The 15,104-nt window shown below is 36.2% G+C and overlaps 1 protein-coding gene across 2 annotated transcripts in view; it reads left to right on the forward strand.

The window, feature by feature from the left end:
• GUCY1A2 (guanylate cyclase 1 soluble subunit alpha 2) overlaps positions 1–15,104 on the forward strand; it is a 426,619-nt gene that overhangs the window by 75,689 nt on the left and 335,826 nt on the right. For both annotated transcript variants that reach the window (XM_060157938.1, XM_060157939.1), the window contains exon 4: positions 1,630–2,348. In XM_060157938.1, the coding sequence (XP_060013921.1) occupies positions 1,630–2,348 (719 nt within the window). The remainder of the gene's footprint in view (positions 1–1,629; positions 2,349–15,104) is intronic.

Genomic DNA, 15,104 nt, shown 5'->3' on the forward strand with positions numbered 1-15,104 from the left:
CTTAACTTGGCTTCCACAATATTTAGACTCTATGGTAAGTTCTCAAAAAATATTTGATGTGTTTGGACTCTATTTTAAAACAATATTATTGACTCTGTTTTATCCCCTCACTTCTGGATGGGGAGAACTCATAGGGAATAATAAAGTAGGAGCAGCAAACTAAGCCATAGACAGCCCAGACTACTTTGCATTCTAACAGGAGACTAACAAAGTGACCTGTCTTTTCCTGTCTGATTTTCAGGACCTCCTTATAAGATGAGATAGATAATGAAATAAAATATGAATATGTAAACTACATGTACTGATTTCAGCCAAAGTCAGAGAAGCACTAGGGTGACTCTACATAGAAGCTTTCTTTAGGATACAGACTCAACTCTTTTTATCTGTGCTGTACTCTTCCTCAAGGGTGGATCTAACTAGATTATGTGTGATTCTGCTTCTAATTACTATATAATGGATTGTGTGTGTGTGTGTGTGTGTCTGTGTGTGTCTGTTTATTTATTTATTTATTTATTATTATAACCATTATTATAAGGTAGATTTCCTTTTGCCATAGCATCTTGGAATAAGTATGAACCGAGAAAACTTAAAGACTTTTAACTCTGTCTGGTCAGATTCCTACTCTACTTTTGTCTGCTCTCATTTTTGTGAGTGAAAGAGTGAATGCAAATCATTCCACAGTTTTAATTCCTTGTTTTGTCTCTCACTTCCTGGGGTCTAGCTGACCTGCATGATTTTCTCAGAGATTACTAATTTAAGCACTTCTGTTTATGCAAGATAACCTGATGCCTTTCTCTGCTCATGTACCATAGATTCCCTCTCTGGTTATATTTCCTACTTAACAAGTGAATTGTGATAAGTAAAATAGTAATATTGAATGGACATAATAAACAACTTTATAATAGCCTCTTAAAATTCTTTAACGATGAGGGAAATTGTTAAGGAAAATATATTATTCATGATAATTACAGCAAATGGAGTATAGTATTGAAAAGAAAAGAGAACAGCTAGATTAGCAGCATTTAAAAACTTCATGCTGCAGGGTTTGAGGGGAGGGAGGAATGAATAGGTGGCACACAGAGGATTTTTAGGGCAGCAAAACTATTCTGTATGATACTATAATGGTGGGCACATGTTACTATACATTTGTCAAAACTCAAGTATATACAACACGAAGAATGAACCCTAATGTAAACTATGAACTTTGGGTGATAATGTTATGTCAGTGTAAATTCATTGATTGTAACAAATGTACCACTGTAGTGCACAATATCAATAGTTGCCAGGGGAGGGGGTTATGTGTGTGGGGGGCAGGGGGTACATGGAAAATATCTTTATATTCTGCTCAGTTTTGCTATGAATCTAAAATTGCACTAATAAAGTCTATTTTAAAACAATAACAAAAAAGTTGATGCTCATTAACATCTTAGAAGCGTCCAGAAAATGAACGGAAATTTACTTTCTTTAACTCAAAATGAATGACTTAACCTATTTGGGAAATTTGTGTACCCAAGGGAAATACCTCTCTTGCTTCTCTCACTAGCTGCCTCTTCTGGTAAGCATTAAAAAAGCTGTGAATTCAATTATTTTTATTATACTTTATTAACATTTGCTTCCATTTACCTCTAGGTTTGAAGTTTGAGGAAATTCAAGAAAGATTTGGTGAGGAGTTCTTTAATATATGCTTTGATGAGAATGAGAGAGTCCTTCGAGCTGTAGGTGGCACGTTGCAGGACTTTTTTAATGGCTTTGATGCTTTGTTGGAACACATTAGAACTTCTTTTGGAAAACAGGCCACTCTGGAGTCACCATCATTCCTATGCAAAGAGCTCCCTGAAGGTAATCTTATGCTCCACTACTTCCACCCTCACCACATTGTGGGGTTTGCAATGCTTGGAATGATTAAGGCTGCAGGAAAGAAAATCTATCAGCTGGATGTAGAAGTGGACCAGGTTGCAAATGAGAAACTGTGCTCTGATGGTTCAAACCCAGGCAATTGTAGTGGTCTTACTTTCCTTATCAAACAATGTGAAAATACTAGTATCACGAAGAACCTTCCACAGGGAACCTCCCAAGTTCCTGCGGACCTCAGAATTAGCATCAACACCTTCTGCAGAGCCTTCCCTTTCCATTTGATGTTTGACCCCCACATGACAGTCCTTCAGCTGGGGGAAGGCCTAAGGAAGCAGCTGCGATGTGACACTCACAAAGTGCTCAGGTTTGAGGACTGCTTCGAGATTGTTTCTCCAAAGGTTAATGCCACCTTCGAAAGGGTTCTGCTGCGACTGTCCACGCCATTTGTGATTAGGACCAAGCCTGAGGCTTCTGGCACTGAGAATAAAGACAAGGTAAGTGGCTATGGACTTGATATGGGTGATGGGAACTAGGAGATTTACATAATTATTTTAGTAAATTACATGATGGCAGTACTTGTCATTATTTAGGCAAGATAACCTAGAGTGTCATTTAGAAAATTACTTGTCCCTGGATATATGTAAAAAGATTTGGCCTTATTCCCAGCCATTTTGCATAGTGTCTGCCTCTTTCATTAATTTATTTCATCATATAAAAAGAAAACATTTATTAATACTACCCATAGTAATTACAAAAATGATAAGACTCACTAAAAACTGGATACTGTAAACCCATGACTATTTCCACTGTTTGAACTCAAACTATGAGAGAAATAGTAAGACTGATTTCAACATTGTGGGAATCGCTTGCCTTATTCTTAAATATTGCATAAATATAGGTAAAAAGCTAGCTACATTTTGAATATGTTATGCTTTAAATTTCATAATCTAGGAACATCTGGTTTACATCCTATTACTTTCTTAATATGCAGAATAATGTATCAAGTGACTATCTCAAGACTTCTCTTCTAATTAAATTTTAGTATTGAAAAAGAGACATTTCTTTAGAACATGTTCACTTCTTGAGAGAAGACACTGGAATTATTCTTTTAAATTTAGGGAATATTAAAGCTATTGGTTTTGATTTATAGAAGTACAATATTTGGCTAGAAGTGTTTGAAGCATTTTTGGCCTTAGAATTGAAGTTAGTATTATTGAAAATGTGCCTGAAGTAGAATATATTATTACCAATGTTGATTGCTTTATATATTTTGTAGATTTGACAACAATTAATTCAATTTAAAGTTACTGCTTCAGATTTTTCCCCCTATATTTCATCTTGTATGTCTATTTAATTTGTATACCACAGTAAGAAATAGACACAGTGAAATGATGACTCAGATGTCAAGGCCCCCTGCCAGTTCCAATAATAAGGAACTGTGCTCATTGAGAAGATGCAATTATAATTTAAACATGTTAGTGGCAGTTTAAAAATAAAGCAATAGGCAGGATTTTTAGTTAGAATAGGGATGGAAATCCTCTCATTCTCTGTGCATTTCTGCTTATTCACCTGGGTTTGCCAGAATGGGACATTTGGGAGGCTACAGTTTAGCCCAAATAAAATTATAATCAATAAAGTAAAGTTATGGCATGGAATCTTAACCAGATGAGTAATATTTATGAATTGTTATGTTCCAAATTCCAAATTTATAGTTTCCTAAAACATGGAAAGAAGAAAATCAGGGTTAAAAATTATGATCCTGTTGATAAATTTGACCTTGATATTCATTATTTTTCCCATAATTGCTGGTCTTATTAATAACTCCATGTTATCTGAAGTTTCTAATTTTGTATTGGGCTTTGATAAGAAAGTTCTAATTTTCAATAATGTAAGATATTTATTCTTTAGTCTACAGTGAAGGCTTTCATTTTAATTTAACTATTTTAGCTCTGCACTTAATACCAATGGACTACCACCCCTGCCATCAAAAAGAAAAACAACAAAAACAAGAGCTAATCATACAGCTGAATGATGGTAAATCATTTGCAGAGTGAACTGTAATGCTTTTGCTAAACCATGATCTTTGTCATTTTGTGTTGTCAGTAGTGTTAACTATATAACTAGAGGTAGAACACTCTTGTAAGCAATTTGGTGAGGTAGCCATCATCCTAGTTTCAAAGAATTTACATCTTGATTCTGCAGTAATGAGTTATAAAGACATAAGTGTTTGTTACCAGAAGCAAAAATATCACTGAGAGGCATCTGATGCATTTTCAAAGAGAGGCAAAGGGGAATCTGAGTTTTCAACCATGAAAAGCTCATCCTTTTATCAATACTAAGTTAGAATAATTCTCTAACAAATTAGGCTGCCTACCTCGGAAAGTTATTTGTGAAGATTAAATGACACAATCCATGTAAAATTCTTATTATATCTTTGTTGAATAAATGTTCATTATTGTTACTTCTACCACTATTATTATTATTATTATTGTTCCTTTCCCCTTGTCACATTCCTCCTATCCTCTCTTCTTGCCTTATGGAAGTTAGTACCGGAAATCAGTAGGTTGAATAATTTTAGAGAAATATCAACTCTACCTAACATCTTCACAAAATACGACTTGGGTTTGTCTTCTTAATAATGACTAGAAGACCATTTGTCACAAATCCTGTAGGAGCTTTGTTTGAATCTGCTTTTTTATTTATAGGCTATCATTGTTTTAAAACCCCTAGTCTCTTTTTCAAATTCACTAAAGTTTGGAATCAAGTTTTTATTACCTGTGTCTATTAATATATTTTATGTTCACTTGTTACAGCACTTTGTTGTGTCAGTGGCTTCCAAAATAAAATGCACTGGTTAGCTTAGGCAAAACCTGAAACAGCAATGGATTTGAGAATCAATAAATGAGTTCCTTTAACATTTTTTTTTCCTTAGTAGCAATGTTTCAAAGAACATTGTGGAAGGAGTCCAGCATTTGAAATACATCATCCCTATGATACAGCAATGGCATGCTATTCATCTTCACTTTTGTTCTCAAGGTTAGAACTTAGGAAAAGCATAATAACAACAACACATTTCTTTTTCGATCCCCAGAAATATCATCACATTTTGCCTTATTAATTAGAAGCTGCAAAACAAATATCAGGAGATAATTTTAAAAGACTAAAGGAAGAATTAACCTCTGATTTTCTGTGGTCAAATCAGTTTCCAAAATGCTCCTTTATCTTTTCTAGACATGTGCCCATTATTTTTCTGACATGGTGATTGAAAAGTTTAAAATATATTTATTAATCTTACCAATCCATGATGACGCTGTTGAGAGACAAATTTTATCCAGTTGTTAAGAATACATTATTTGACTTCAACTTAAAATTAATTTAATTTGGGAAAATGTGAGCATTCCTTCTCTGTTCAGATCATAATATTCTATTAGAGAATTTCAAACACTGAACAATATTTTAGTGATGGACAAAATGACACTAGGACTTTTTCTATAAATGAGCACTATAGAACATAGATGTACAATAACTTCGATCAAAATTATCTGGAGTTTTCTTTGCTCTTATAATTATAAATGAGATATTTAATTTTAATTTTTATGTTTATTTTCTCTACAATTTCTCCCTGACCATAAACTACCTTTTAAAGTGGGTTAGACAAATTTAGATTTTTTTAAATTGAAGTATAGTTGATTTACAGTATTATATTGGTTTTAGGTGTACAGCATAGTGATTCAGTATTTTTACGATTATACGCCATTAAAAGTTATTACAAGGTAATGGCTATAATTCCCTGTGCTATAAAATATATCCTTGGTGCTTATCTATTTTATACATAGTAGTTTGTATCTCTTAATCCCGTACCCCCAATTTGCCACTCCTCTTTCCCTCTCCCATTTGGTAACCACTAGTTTCTTTTCCTTCTGTGTGAGTCTATTTTCATTTGCATATACATTTGTTTGTAGTATTTTTTAGACTCCACATATAAGAGTTATGTAGTATTTGTCTTTCTTTGTCTGACTTATTTCACTAAGCATAATATTCTCTAGATCCATCCACATTGCTGCAAATGACAGAATTTTATTTTATTTTTAAATGGCTGAGTAATATTCCACTGTATATATCTTCTTTATCCATTCTTCTATTCATGGGCACTTGAGCTGCTTCCATACCTTAGCTATTGTAAATTGTGCTGCTATGAACATTGGGGTGCACGTATCTGTTCAAATTAGTGTTTTCATTTTTATATACTTAGGAGTGGAATTGTGGATCATATGATAATTCTACTTTTAGTTTTTTGAGCAACCTCCAGACTGTTTTCCATAGTGGTTGCACCAATTTACATTACCACCAATGGTTTACAATGGTTCCCTTTTCTCCACATCCTCTCCAAAATTTGTTATTTGTAGACTTTTTGATGATAGCCATTCTGATAGGTGTGAGGTGATATCTTGCTGTCGTTTTGATTTGCATTTCTCTAATAAGTAGTGACACTGAGCATCTTTTCATGTTCCATTGGCCATCTGTATGTCTTCTCAGAAAAAATGTCTTTTCAGGTTTTCTGCCCAGTTTTTCATTGGGCTGCTTGTTTTTTAGATACTGAGATGTATGAGCTGTCTATATATTTTAGATATTAACCCCTTGATGGTCGTATAATTTGCAAATATTTCCTCTAATTCCGTAGGTCATATTTTCATTTTGTTGATGGTTTCCTTTGCTGTACAAAAAATTTTAAGTTTTATTAGGTCCCATTTGTTTATTTTTGCTTTTATTTCTTTGGTCTTAGGGAACAGATACAGAAAAATACTGCTTGATTTATGTCAGTGTTCTGCCTATGTTTTCTTCTAGGAGTTTTATGGTTTCCAGTCTCACATTTAGGTCTTTAATTCATTTTTGGAGTTTATTTTTGTATATGGTATGAGGAAATGTTCTAAAGTCATTGTTTTACATGTTTTTTCAACACCAACTTGTTGAAGAGTCTGTCTTTTCTCCATTGTATATTCTTACCTCCTTTGTCATAGATTGATTGACTGTCATAGTGTGGGTTTATTTCTGGGCTCTCTATTCTATTCAGTTGATCTATGTGTCTGTTTTTGTGCTAGTAGTATGCTGTTTTGACTACTGTAGCTTTGTAGTATAATCTGAAGCCTGGGAGGGTGATATCTCCAGGTCTGTTCTTTATTTCTAAAGATTGCCTTGGCAATTTGGGGTCTTTTTTGGTTCCACATGAATTTTAGAATCATTTGTTCTAATTCTGTGAAAATATCATAGGTATTTTGTTAGGGATTATGTTAAATCTGTAGATTGCTTTGGGTAGTATGGCCATTTTAACAATATTAATTCTTCTAATCCAAGAGCATGGGATATCGTTCCACTTCTTTGTATCATCTTCAGTTTCCTTCATTAATGTTTAATAGTTTTCAGACTATAAGTTGTTCAGCTCCTTGGTTAAGTTTATTCCTAGCTATTTTATTCTTTTTGCTGCAATTTTAAGTGGGATTTTTTTTTTAACTTTCTCTTTCTGATCTTTCATTGTTAGTGTATATAAGGCAACAGATTTCGATATGTTGCTCTTGTATCCTGTAACTTTGCTGAGTTTATTAGTTCTAATAGTTTTTAGATGGAGTCTTAAGGGTGTTCTATGTAAAGAATCATATCATATGCAAATAGGGACAGTTTTAATTTTTTACCTTCTAATTTGCATTCCTTTTATTTATTTTCCTTGTTTGATTGTGTCACTAGGACTTCTGATACTGTGTTAAATAGAAGTGGTCAGAGTGGGCATCCTTGTCTTTTTCCTGGATTGTTCCCATAGGTTTTGAAGTGTTGTGTTTCCATTGTCCTTTGTCTTGAGCTATCTTTTTACTTCCTCTTAGATTTCTTCATTGACCTAGTAGCTTTTTAGTTACATGTTGTTTAATCTCTACATGTTTGTGTTTTTCCCACTTTTCTTCCTGTAGTTGATTTCTAGTTTCATACCTTTATGGTCAGAAAAAATTACTTGATATAATTTCTATTCTTAAATTTGTTGAGACTGGTTTTGTGGCCTAGCCTGTGATCTATCCTGGAGAACATTCCATGTTCACTTGAAAAGAGTGTGTATTCTGCTGTTTTTGGATGTAATGTCCTATAGTTATAGAGTCCAAATGGCCTAGTGTGTCATTTAAGAACACTTTTTCCTTATTGATTTTCCATCTAGATGATGTCTATTGATGTCAGTGGGGTGTTAAGGTGCCCTACTCTTATTGTATTATTGTCAATTTCTCCTTTTTATGACTGTTAGTATTTGCTTTCTATATTTAGGTGTTCCTGTATTGGGTGCATATATGTTAATGAGTGTAATATCCTCTTCTTGCATCAATCCCATTATCATTATATAATGCACTTCTTTGTCTTTTATTATAGCCCTTGTTTTAAGTCTATTTTGTCTGATATGAGTATTGCCATCCCTGCTTCCTTGTCATTTCCATTTACATGAAATAACTTTTTCCATCCCTTCACTTCCAGTTCACTGTGTGTCTTTCACCCTGAAGTGTCTATTGTAGGCAGTATATTGAAGAATCTCGTTTTCAATCCAGTCAGCCACCCTGTGTCTTTTGAATGGAGGTTTTAGACCATTGATACATAAAGTAGTTGTTGATAGTATGTAATTATTGCTATTTTATTACTTGTTTTTTGGTTGTTTTTGTAGTTCTTCCTTGTTCATTTCTTCTGTTTGTTTCTTCCCTTGTTGTTTGATGATTTTTTTTTAGCAACATGCTTATGTTTCTTTTTGATTTTGGTATATGTAATTGTAGGTTTTTAATTTGTTGTTATCATGAGATTCACATATATTAACCAATAATTATATTTACTTGTTTTAAACTGGTAGTCATTTAAGCTCAAACACATTTTTAAAAATCTACATTTTTTTATTCCCTTCCCCCAATTTTGTGTTTTTTATGTCACATTTTACACCTTCATGCTTATCCCTTAACTGCTTATTGTAGTTATAGTTGCTTTTACAATTTTTTGTCTTTTAATCTAAATACTGGCTTATTTAAGTGGTTGATCTTCAATCTGTACAGTATATTTGTCTTTCCTAGTGGAAATCCCTTTCCTATAGATTCTTTCTTTTCCATTTAGGGAATACCCTTCAACTTTTTTTTAGGGTAAGTTTAGTATTGATGAATTCTTTTAGTTTTTGCTTTTATATGAAGTTTTTTTTTTTTTTTCAATTTCTCCAATTCTAAATGATAATCTTGCTGGGTAGAGTATCCCAGGTTGCAGATTTTTCCCTTTCAGGACTTTGAATATATCCTGCTACACCTTATGGTCTTTAAAATTTATGCAGAGAAATTAGCTGATAGACTTATGAGGGTTTCATTGTATATAATTCTTTGTTTTTCTCTTGCTGTCTTTGGAATTCTCTATCTTTAACTTTTGCTATTTTAATTATGATATGTCTTGGTGTAGATCTCTTTGGGTTCAGCGTGTTTGGAACTCTCTGTGATTCCTGTATCTGGATGTCTGTTTCCTTCTTTAGGTTTGGGAAGTTTTCAGCCATAATTTCTTCAAATACATTTTCAATCCCCTTCTCCCTCTTTTCCTTTTCTGGACACCTGTAATGCAAATTTTGGAATGCTTAATGTTATTTTAAAGATCTCTTAAATTGATTTTTTTTTTTGGATTAGTTTTTCTCTCTGCTGTTCTCATTGGGTGATTTCTATTATTCTATTTTCCAGATCACTTATGTGTTCTTCTGTATCAATTAGTCTGCTACTCATTCTTGTAGTGTGTTTTTTATTTCAGCTATTGAATTATTCATTTCTGATTGGGTCTTTTTATATTTCCTAGTTCCTTGTTTAGAAAATTTCTTCTCCTTAATACAGTTAACATTTTTATTACCAATGTTTTGAATTTTTTATCTGGTGAATTGTTTATTTCTGTTTCATTATTTATTTTTTCAATGGTTTTCTCTTGCTCTTTCAATTGAGAGTAGTTCCTCTGCCTTTTCATTTTAGTTAACTTTCTCTACTTCTATGAATTTAGTTGAAACAGTTACCTATTTCAGTCTTGAAGGGATTTAGGGATTTTCTTATGTGGAATCATCTCTATGCAGACTATGTGTGCCCAAGGCCTTTGATGGGAGGGCTGGACTTGACATGGACAACAATTACGTCTTTCCTCAGTGTGTGCTGGTAACTATCGCCTTGACAGTGGATGGGGATCCAGGTAGAGGGGCTAGAGCCAGCACTGGACATGAGGTGGGACTTCTTCTCTGCTCAGTGGCCATCACTGCCCTGTCAGAGGTGGGGGTCTGATCTCAAGTTCCTGGAGCAGAAGCCCTGAGGGTTGACCTTGAGCTGGCTCTGTTCCTTTTAAGTGTGTATTTTTTCCCTCTCTCTGCCCAGGGACTTTTGCCTCAGAGGAGCCGAAGTAGTAGGGTCCGGGGGCAGAGGTCTGATGCGCAGCATGTGTAGGTGTCTACAGCTCTACTGAGATGCAGCCTCAGCTGCAAGCCCCCTTTGTCACTCACAGGTGGTCATTGTCCTCTGCTTACACCACCCCCATCCTGTGTAAAGCTTCTCTCCTGGGCTGATGGGGTCCTGGGTAGATTCCTGGTGTGTGCTGGAAGGTTAGCTGTGGTTGAGTGGAGGCCATCAGATACCTGGGCTGCTTCTGAGGTGCTGCTTGAGTAAGTGCCAAAATGGCCACCTCTGCCCCACCTGAGCTCCCCCTGGGACTGGGTTGCCTCTGTGTCCCATGGTCAAGTCTTCTCTGGTCCTTCCCACCTTAGATGCAGTGCCATGCCATGGCATGGAGTAAGTGGGGCTGGGTGTTCACTTGACTCATGCTGGGGCATGCTGAGAGGCAGTTGCAGGATCCCCAGCAGCTGCCAGAGCAGACCTGTCTCTGACCTGCCTCTGGGGCTAGCCAGCATATGTTCACTTTTCAGGAGCTGAGTCCAGTCTTTTCCCTACCCTTCTATTTGTTGCAGTGGACCTCCAACTATACAAGGGGGTGTGTCTTCTCCACATAGGCCCCAGGACTGGAACGCCCAGTCTGTGGCTCTGCCTGCTCACCCCCCAGGGTACTCACCTGAGTGTTTGTTCAAGTAATTGCCTTTTCCTCTGAGTCCCCTCTCAAGTGTACAGGTCCCAACCCAATTGCTATTCTTCCCTTCCTACCCAATTACATGTTTCTTGCTTACAGTCTTGGTTGAACAGGAGTCTTTCTTCTAGTTTCCAGTTAGTTTTCAGTGAGAATTGGTCCACATATATATTTACTTTAGATGTGTTAGTGGGGAGAGGTGAACTCCACATCCTCTTACTCTGTCATCTTGATCTCACTGCTTCCAAATTGAGATTCTGATGCAGATATTACTGAGGTTCATGCTGGCTTTCTTTCTTGATTTTTTTTAATGCCTGTAATGTTAAAATTACTGTAGAGTAAGTGTTATGTTACTATACAGTTACTGTATTCTGTATATATAAAGGACAGGGTAGATGATTACATGGTCAATAATATATTCCTTACAGTAATCCTCATGTTTGAAGTATACATTTTGCCATGTTTTTATTTTTGTTAGCAGGAAAGACTGCAACTCTGAACTTACAAAAGAAAGTGACCCTACTGTAGATCAGACATTATTTAGTTCTAGTGTAGGTTCTGATGAGTGGGAAATTAGCCCCTTTCATTAAAACTTGTTCAGAATCTTTCTTTAATTGTTCCTTTTATATTTAACTTAGAATCATTTTTTTTAGCTGGTAGCTTTCAGATTCAGTAAATTAAAATCTGAAGAGCTATTTTGAGTGTGTTGTCTACCTCCCAATTTTTAATGGTGCTCTCTTTATTTATATTAACATTTTTTATAAGTAAACAGTGCAGTTATTTTTAGTAAATGTACATAATTATGCAACTATCACAACAATTCAGTTTTAGAACACTTTATCACCCCAAAGTATCCTGTGCCCATTTGCAGTCAATCCCTGCTCTAACTCCCAACCCCAGGCAACCACCGGTCTACTTTCATCTCTATAAGATATCATTTCTAATAAATATATCATACAAATATGTAGTCTTTTTTGGTCTGGCATAATGTTTTTGTTTTTTTTTCGGTACGCGGGCCTCTCACTGCTGCGGCCTCCCCCGCTGCGGAGCACAGGCTCCGAACGCGCAGGCTCAGCGGCCATGGCCCATGGGCCCAGCCACTCCGCGGCACACGGGGTCCTCCCGGACCAGGGCACAAACCCGCATCCCCCGCATCAGCAGGTGGACTCTCAACCACTGCACCACCAGGGAAGCCCTGGCATAATGTTTTTGAGGTTTATTCATGTCATAGCATGTATGAACAATTTGTTCCTCTTTGGTACTGAACAGTATTCCATTGCATAGATATACAACACTTTGTTTACCCATTTATTAGTTGATAGACACTGGATTGTTTTCACATTTTGGCTATTATGAATACTGTTGCAATGCATGCAAGAGTTTTTCTTCCATACATTTACATTCTCTTGGGACAATTCCTAGGAGAGGAATTACTATGTCATATGATAAGTATATGTTTAACTTTTTAAAGAAATTTCTACACTGTTTAACAAAGAGGCTGTGCCATTTCACATTTGAACAGCAATGTATGGGGGTTTAAGTTTCTTCACATCCTCACCAACTCTTCATATTGTCACTCTTTTTGATCATAAGCATCCTATTGGGTGCTGAGTGATGGGTGTTTAATGTACATTTCCCCAATGATTAATGATGTTAAGCATCTTTTCTTGTGCTTATTAGCTAGTGGTATATTTTATTGTGGTTGTATGTCTAGTCAAATATTTTGTTAATTTTTTTTTTTTTTTTTTTTTTGTGGTACGCAGGCCTCTCACTGTTGTGGCCTCTCCCGTTGCGGAGCACAGGCTCCGGACGCATGGGCTCAGCAGCGGCGGCTTACTGGCCTAGCCACTCCGTGGCATGTGGGATCTTCCCAGACCGGGGAACAAACCCGTGTCACCTGCATCGGCAGGCAGACTCTCAACCACTGCGCCACCAGGGAAGCCCGTGCCACCAGGGAAGCCCTTTTGTTCATTTTTAATTGTGGTTTTTGTCTCCCAATTATTGAATTGTATTTTTTTTTGAGAGTGTACAATTTTATTTCATTTTATTTATTTTTTAACATCTTTATTGGAGTATAACTGCTTTACATTGTTCTGTTAGTTGCTGCTGTATAACGAAGTGAACCAGCTATACGTATACATATATACCCATATCCCCTCCGTCTGGCGTTTCCCTTCCACCCTCCCTATCCCACCCCTCTAGGTGGTCACAAAGCATGAGCTGATCTCCCTGTGCTATGTGGCTGCTTCCCACTAGCTATCTGTTTTATATTTGGTAGTGTATATATGTCAATGCCACTCTCTCACTTCGTCTCAGCTTAACCTTCCCCCTCGCCATGTCCTCAGGTACATTCTCTACATCTACATCTTTATCCCTGTCCTGCCCCTAGGTTCATTGGAACCGTTTTTTTTTTTTTTTAGATTCCATATATATAAGTTAGGATATGATATTTGTTTTTCACTTTCTGATGTACTTCACTCTGTATGACAGACTCTAGGTCCATCCACCTCACTATAAATAACTCAATTTCATTTCTTTGTATGGCTAAGTAATATTCCATTGTATATATGTGCCACATCTTCTTTATCCATTCACCTGTCGATGAACACTTACACTGCTTCCATGACCTGGCTATTGTAAATAGTGCTACAATGAACACTATGGTACATGACTCTTTGAATTATGGTTTTCTCAGGGTATATGCCCAGTAGTGGGATTACTGGGATGTGTGGTAGTTCTATTTTTCGTTGTTTAAGGAACCTCCATATTGTTCTCCATAGTGGCTATATCAATTTACATTCCCACCAACAGTGCAAGAGTGTTCCCTTTTCTACACACCCTCTCCAGCATTTATTGTTTGTAGAGTTTTTGATGATGGCTGTTCTGACTGGTGTGAGGTGATACTTCATTGTAGTTTTCATTTGCATTTCTCTAATGATTAGTGATGTTGAACTTCCTTTAATGTGTTTGTTGGCAATCTGTATATCTTCTTTGGAGAAATGTCTATTTAGGTGTTCTGCCCATTTTTGGATTGGCTTTCTGTTTTCTTGATATTGAGCTTCACGAGTTGCTTGTAAATTTTGGAGATTAATCCTTTGTCAGTTGCTTCATTTGCAAATATTTTCTACCATTCTGAGGGTTGTCATTTTGCCTTGTTTATGGTTTCTTTTGATGTGCAAAAGTTTTGGGTTTCATAGGTCCCATTTGTTTATTTTTGTTTTTGTTTCCATTTCTCTAGGAGGTGGGTCAAAAAGCGTCTTGCTGTGATTTATGTGAAACAGTGTTCTGCCTATGTTTTCATCTAAGAGTTTGATAGTTTCTGGCCTTACATTTAGGTCTTTAATCCTTTTTTTTTTTTTTTTTTTGTGGTACATGGGCCTGTCACAGTTGTGGCCTCTCTCGTTGCAGAGCACAGTCTCTGGACATGCAGGCTCAGTGGCCATGGCTTACAGGCCCAGCCCCTCCACGGCATGTGGGATCTTCCTGGACCGGGGAATGAATCTGTGTCCCCTGCATTGGCAGGTGGACTCTCAACCACTGTGCCACCAGGGAAGCCCTTTCATCCATTTTGAGTTTATTTTTGTGTATGGTGTTAGGGAGTGTCCCAATTTCATTCTTTTGCATGTAGCTGTCCAGTTTTCCCTTCACCACTTATTGAAGAGGCTGTCTTTTCTCCTTTGTATATTCTTGCCTCCTTTATCAAAGATAAGGTGACCATATGTGCATGCATTTATCTCTGGGCTTACTATCCTCTTCAATTGATCTATATTTTCTGTTTTTGTGCCAGTACCATACTGTCTTCATTATTGTAGATTTGTAGTATAGTCTGAAGTCAGGGAGCCTGGTTCCTCCAACTCCGTTTTTCTTTCTCAACATTGCTTTGACTATTCAGGGTCTTTTGTGCTTCCATACAAATTATGAAATTTTTTGTTCTAGTACTGTGAATAATACCATTGGTGGTTTGATAGGGCTTGCATTGAATCTGTAGATTGTTTTGGGTAGTATAGTTATTTTCACAATGTTGATTCTTGCAATCCAAGAACATGGTATATCTCTCAATATGTTTGTATCATCTTTAATTTCTTTCATCAGTGTCTTATAGTTTTCTGCATACAGGTCTTTTGTCTCTTTAGGTAATTTTATCCCTAGGTATTATATTC

This window comes from Lagenorhynchus albirostris, chromosome 9 (assembly GCF_949774975.1).
Source record: "Lagenorhynchus albirostris chromosome 9, mLagAlb1.1, whole genome shotgun sequence".
NCBI lineage: Eukaryota > Metazoa > Chordata > Mammalia > Artiodactyla > Delphinidae > Lagenorhynchus > Lagenorhynchus albirostris.